The sequence below is a fragment of the Eretmochelys imbricata genome, chromosome 10, assembly GCF_965152235.1.
Source record: "Eretmochelys imbricata isolate rEreImb1 chromosome 10, rEreImb1.hap1, whole genome shotgun sequence".
Lineage (NCBI taxonomy): Eukaryota > Metazoa > Chordata > Testudines > Cheloniidae > Eretmochelys > Eretmochelys imbricata.
Genome location: NC_135581.1, coordinates 37,794,566 through 37,801,214, shown reverse-complemented (window position 1 = coordinate 37,801,214; position 6,649 = coordinate 37,794,566). Strand labels below are relative to the sequence as shown.

General features: G+C 44.7%; 1 protein-coding gene across 1 annotated transcript in view; it reads right to left on the bottom strand.

Annotated features, from left to right (window-relative positions):
• Window positions 1–3,224: 3,224 nt before the first annotated feature.
• LOC144270875 (uncharacterized) overlaps window positions 3,225–6,649 on the bottom strand; it is a 45,088-nt gene continuing 41,663 nt past the window's right edge. The window contains exon 9 of the mRNA XM_077827751.1: window positions 3,225–4,960. Within this exon, the coding sequence (XP_077683877.1) occupies window positions 4,934–4,960 (27 nt within the window). The 3' untranslated portion in view covers window positions 3,225–4,933. The remainder of the gene's footprint in view (window positions 4,961–6,649) is intronic.

The window sequence follows — 6,649 nt, the reverse complement described above, 5'->3', positions numbered from 1 at the left end:
TATGAATGTATCGGTCTAGTTTTACAGAGCAAAACGAGTGTATTTGGAAAATACATACATACTTGGGTTACCAAATGTCAGTTGACCCATAGAACAATAGCAGAAATAAGAAACCCTAACGATCAATTTTCATAAATACCAAGGAAAGATAATCCATAATCAGAAATTAGATTTTGTATCCAACTCATCAAAAGCGGCTTCAGAGCATCCATAGTAACTATTTTACAAATGGGATAGTCAGTCACTTCAAACTTCTTACAAAACTCACGCTTTAGTAATGAAATGCTCCCCTTAATTTTGTTAGATTTGTTAAATTAGCTTAACTGGATGTTGGAATAACACAATCATATACTTTTACAAGACTTCAATTTTATGATTGTGGCAACTGACCATATTTAAAAATCATTCATTATCAGGTACCAGAAGTGAACAGCAGCTGTTCTTGAAAACTACTAGATTTCTTGGCACCCAGCGTAGCACGATATGGGAGAAGGGACAGCTGCAGATATATTAGCTGAATACTTCCACTGGAGGGTCCAAGATTTCCCATTGGAACTTCTATAATCAGCCACATTGGAAGCATGGAAATCTAGCTGGGAAGAGATGCATCCCAGTTCAGCTTGAGGCTCCTTGTCTCTGATGAAATGGCAGCTCAAGACTCTCAGCTGTTTCTAGCTCAGAACTAGAGCAAAGTATGTTTCAAAGTGAGTAAACATGGATGTAACGTTTCACTTCAGGTGAATATCTATAGGTTTTATACTGCTGCCATCACTATAGCATCTGAGAGTCTTCCATATAAAATCAACAGCAATAGCAAAGCCCCTAGCGCAGGGGCGGCCAACCTGAGCCTGAGAATTTACCAATGTACACTGCCAAAGAGCCACAGTAATACATCAGCAGCCCGCCGCATCAGCTCCCTCCTCCCGGCTCCCAGCGCCTCCCACCCACCAGCAGCCCTCCTCACACCGCCCAATCAGCTGCTTCGTGGCATGCCAGAGGCTGGGGGCGGGGGCAGCGAGGACACGGCAGGCTCAGGGGAGGGGGCGGGAAGGGGTGGAGTGGGGGCAGGGCCTGTGGCAGAGCCAGGGGTTGAGCCGTGAGCACCCCCCGGCACACTGGAAAATTGGCGCCTGTAGCTCCAGCCCCGGAGTCGGTGCCTGTACAAGGAGCCGCGTATTAACTTCTGAAGAGCCGCATGTGGCTCCGGAGCCACCGGTTGGCCGCCCCTTCCCTAGTGGGCTTCCCCTCTGACTAGATGGCATAGGTACCTGGCAATGTAATACAGCACCTTTCACTCAAAGGTGCTGGTTCAAATCAGTGGTGTCTTAACATTACCATATAAAGGCTGTTGGGCAACCCCTGTGAAATGAATTGGTCTTGGTCCAGTTCCTAATGGATAATGATCCACATCTCAAAAATCACCAGCTCAACTGCCGCTACTGCTGGCACTTTCAGGGCTGAGTGAACCATGGAGACTGAGCCCCAGAGGTGGCCAGCTCAGCAGAAGGTTGCGGCACGTAGTGGGGTAAGCGTGCATGCTACCTTCCAAACGGTCTCTGCTCAATGAATAAATGGAAGACTCCAATCCTGTGAGGTCCCAAACCACCTCCTTCCACCAACACTAAATTCACTTTGAATTATTATAAGACATTAAAAGGTGAAAACACCCTCAGACTGCTAGTACAGTGGAAGGATCAAAGTGTCTCAGAGCCTCCTGGATCAAGACCCAAAAGTCTTCATCTACAGCTGCACTTTCTGGTGCATCCAAATGGTCCATTAATCAAAGCCCTTACACCCCCTTTCTGGGGAGGTCTGAGAATAATAGCCTAACCAATTGGTTACAAAGTGAACACAGACCCAAATCCCTGGATCTTTGGACACTGAAAAAAAATAAAAATAAATCAATCAGTTCTTAAAAGAAGAATTAAAAAAAAAAAAGAAAAAGAAAAAGAAAGAAAAGGTAAAAATCCTCTCTGTAAAATCAGGTTGGAAGATAACTTTACATGGTAACAAAAGATGCACAAAACACAGAGGAACCCCCTTAGTTTCAAAGTTACAACAAAACAGGGATAAACCTCCCTCCAGCAAAGGGAAAATTCGCAAGTTGAGAAAACCAAGATAAACTAATATGCCTTGCCTGGCTGTACTTACAATTTCTGTAATATGAGAGACTGGTTCAGGATGGTTTGGAGGACATGGATTGATGTCCGGTCCCTCTTAGTCCCAAGAGCAAACGAACACAGAAACAAAGAACCCAAAACAAAGCCTCCCCTGCCCCTCCCCAGATTTGAAAGTATCTTTTGTCCTCATTGGTTCCTTTGGTCAGGTGCCAACCAGGTTATTTGAGCTTCTTAACCCCTTACAGGTAAGGAGGAATTTTAGGCTACCTTATGGTTGTGACAGGGTCTATAAACAAAAACGAATGCCATTATTCCACTGGATGAGCCACAGTACTTCAAACACAGATCTTTGCCATTTTCAGCCTACTGAAGAGAGAATAAAACTAACAGCACCTACACTTCAAAAAAATACATGCCAGGGAGTTTGTCGTTAACCGAGTTATTGGGTCTCTCAACATATGCTGCATGAAATAATCTCACATATGGATATCCTCCACCTCTACCTCCCTTTAGGTAGATTATTTTAATCCATAAATAGCCACTCTGTCAGCTGCTGATGACTGGGAATTTAAAATGGGATTTCTTAGTCAGCTGCTCAGAGTCTAGCTAACTGAAAAGGCAGTATACAGTGGTAACTCATACCAGGGGAAGTTGGGAGCATCTCTTGCTGCTTTGACAAGAAATGGGATATTGACATCAAGTGCCTGTCTGACCCTCTGGACATCAGGGACTCAGACTTTAGAATATCTTCCCTTGAGCAAAGAATTTCTTATCTCACTAGTGGGGTACTGGCAATGGAAGACAGCTGCTAGCAGAGAGTTAATAGAGTTTTGCAAAACTGCCACAAAACTGTCAGCCCAAGCACAAAAATCTGATTTATTGTGATGAGAGCAATGATTAAAAAAAATAAAGGTATTTAACTTGTCTCCAACCCTTGTAACTTTAGCGCCCTCATGGCCAAGATGGACTCTGCTCTGCAGGCAGCTCTGGCCAAGAGACAGAGCGTGCAGGAATGCAGCAGGAAAAATTCCTTCCACCCCAGGGACACCTGTTCCAACCCCCCCAGAGTGAACACACACACCCATAGGAAAAGTACAATGGATATAACAAAGGGAGATATTTATTTACAGAGGGACGAGAGGAAAAAAACAACAAGAGGAAAATGTAGGGGGAGAAGTAGAACAGGGTTGCATCCAAACCAAGGCCCCACAACCCAGTGGTAGCACAGTCTGAAAGGGCAGACGCTGAGCAATGTGTCTGAACACAGAGTTCAGGAGTCCTGAGCAAAGTTCCAGTCCAGTGCTGAGTCTTGGGTGCTCCTGGTCGTCTTTGGCGCCAGTCAACTTTCCCCAACAAACCCCTCCGGTGCCCTCTTCTGCTGCTCTCTGCAAAGCCATACAGGGCGACAATCTCCTCACTTAACTAACTAGCAGCCTCCCTCCTTATTCCCAATGTAGAGTCACAAGCCCCAGTACTCACAGCCCCATGCAGCTCTGGGCAGCAGTGATAATGGGTCCAGCTCCGGCCTGTCCTTCTCGGGCAATTCCTCCCTGGCACAGTGCTCCTCCTGGCTCCTGTCCTGGGGTGTCCCCGATCGGCCGCCCTGTCCTTCCCAGGCTTCAGGCAGGTTCTCTCTCCTTCACTTTGTCCAGGGCCTCCCTGCTGCAGCCCTTCTCTCCCTGGGCTCCACAGCCACACCCTCAAGTTTCCCTCCTTTCTCTCACTGCTCCCCCGCCCCACTAGGGAAAAGATTTAAAAGGGCCATGCTCTCTAAACCCCAAGGGGTTACACCCTTAAAAAATTACTTGCCCAAGGCAAGTTGAATTTTACAAGTCTACAACAGCATTTTTCATATTCTTAGGAGTTAGGAACAACACCAAAATAATATGAATTATCACCCCACATAAGGGCAAATATATATATAAACACTGTCCATCATTCAGTATTATGCTTGCAACAGGCAAGGGTGGGTGTCAGAAGAGCATCTGTACATATTGGACCAGATCCTCAGCTGGTTTAAATGGACACAGATGCATTAAAGTCTAAGGAGTTTTGCAGATTTGTACTAGCTGAGGATCTGGCCCATTATTTCTTAAAATAAAAAAAATCCTAGTTACTTATACGCTTAGTACAGTCAAAAATAAGGTGGATTTACCAGGTTCATATACACACAAGTGGGAAATATCTATAGCCCATACACACTACATGGAGCTTAGGGTTGAACTGTTGGATCATGTTGAAATACAGCATAAGCCTGTGTGTTTGTGTGTGTGTGTGTGTGTATATGTGTATTACATACACACATACACATCCCCACCCACCGACCCACCATATATATTTCAACAAGACTCAATATATCAACCAAGAGCTCAATGTAGTGCTGACTCTGAAATTCTTGGGTGGCCTTGCTCCATTACTTGAACCCTCTGCTGGCTAGATAGATGCTGGGAATGTCCTGGCCCCTTTCCCATTAGCTCTTTAGTTTCAGACTCTGCATCAGGTGCTTTGTGATGGTGATAGGCTTCTGCCTTTGCTGTTTTCTGCTCATGGTGGGTTTCCCTTTTTCTAGCGTCCACCTCAAACAAGATGCTGGTTAGCCTCTCCAGGGATTTCTCCATCTCTTCTTCGGTGTATTCCAGATGTTTGCCAGCACCACTGGAATAATAGGTGGTTGGCACTGGGGTGCTTCGTGTTTCTGTAACTTTCTTTGCGGCCTCCAAATCTGGGTCACGCTTCCTTAAAATAAGCACCAAGACAAGCAAGAACAGGCACAAGTAGACAACCCACACTTCTTCCATCTCGACACTTAGACACTAGGAAGATAGGTGCCTTAGACAGACCTGAGAGAGAGAGAGAGAGAGAGAGAGATCTGCCAACCAACACAAGGGTTCAATTCACAAGCCTCACTGTTTTCACTGTCAAGGGGGAAAAGGTCTATTACTATGAGGAGGATCAGTAATTAAACTACCCTCTAATTTACCTAGAAAAATGTTCAAAAAAAAAAAAATTTAAGCAAACTTAGCTTAAAAAGCATTCTTCAGATGAAAATACCAAAGTAAGAAAATAGCATAAGCAGTAAACAACCAATAAAACAGATATTTTCTTCAAGAGAGGAAAATAAAATGATTTCTTCTACCTTTTGAAAAAAACAGCTTCAGTGGAAAGTTACAAGCTTATGCCTGCCAGCTCTTTACGGTCCCAAATCACCAATATTTCTTTTTTTACTGGCTTGAAACTTTTAGTTGCAGTCTCTTGGGGGGGTGGGGGGGATATCTTCAGGGGAAGAGAGTCCCAAAGAATCCTAGGTCAGGAACTTCACAGCTAGTTTCTATGTGAAATTAGGTAGCTCCAAGTCCAATTCCTCCTTGGAGCCTGAATATTAAGTCTTTTCTTTTATTATGTTTAAATCGAGTATTGATTATTTCCTTGGCTGCTGTTTTAATTAAATATCAAGGTTTTCTTTTGTTTGATTTAAAAAAAATTGTAATTCAGGATTCATTTTTAGTTGAAGATATAAAATATTTTCTCCCCCAATGATTGTTAAATGCACTTTTCCCCACCCTCTTTAACACTATTAAAAAAAAAAGATTAAATGACCAAGGTGAATGATAAACAAACTGTTACTTTAGATAAAGGTTCAGTGGGAGTGACTTCAGGTGGCTTCTCTCTCTGCTGGCCTTGGGGAGAGGCAGTCAAAGCAGATGATGGAAGTGGTTGCTGGGACTCCACAGATAACTCCAGCTGCACCTTTGCAGGGAGCCCAAGATCTCCCGTTGGCTGTTCTTCTATGTCTAGGCACTCGAATGCTCTGCTGTCACACCTGATTACTTCATGCACAACATGGGCAGCCCAGGGACCAATCAGTTCACTCCTTCAACCAATCCCAGGGGGAAGGAGAAGGAGGCAGTTGGCCAATCGGCTCTTAGCATTGGGTATCACAGCCAAAATGGAAACTGATAAAAGGAGCTGTCAGTACTGGGCCAATCAGTGAGTAGGGAAAGCTTGACTGGTGGTGCTGCTCTTTCCAGGGCCTGACTGGAATGGGATTGTGTTTCAGAGCCCTTGCTGTGGGATATTATTACAGATGAGGGTGCCAAGCCAAAAAGGGACAGAGACTGTGCCCAGGTGTTGGCTGCCTCCGCCATCTAACACTCCTCAGCTCAATGACCAGCAAAAACAACTCCAACTCCTCAGTTCTGCCATTTCCAACCTTTTGACTCCAACCTTAATATTCTTTTAACATAATTGTTTTGGATGTAATTTACTAGTGTAAAAAAAACCCTGAAAAAACAAATGCCATCACATGAAACTATATCGATTCCCCCTCCAAACCCAACCCCCCGGGTTCACCCTTTATATCTTCAGCACAGATCTCTACCACCTGAATTAATGCAGTGAATGGTAGCTGTAGTAGGCTGTTACCCTATGCAGACCAGTCACTAGACCGGGGTTTCAAACACGTGGCCTGTGGGCCACATGCAGCCTGCGGAGTTATTTTCTGCGGCCTGCCAGCTCTCCACGGCACCCCC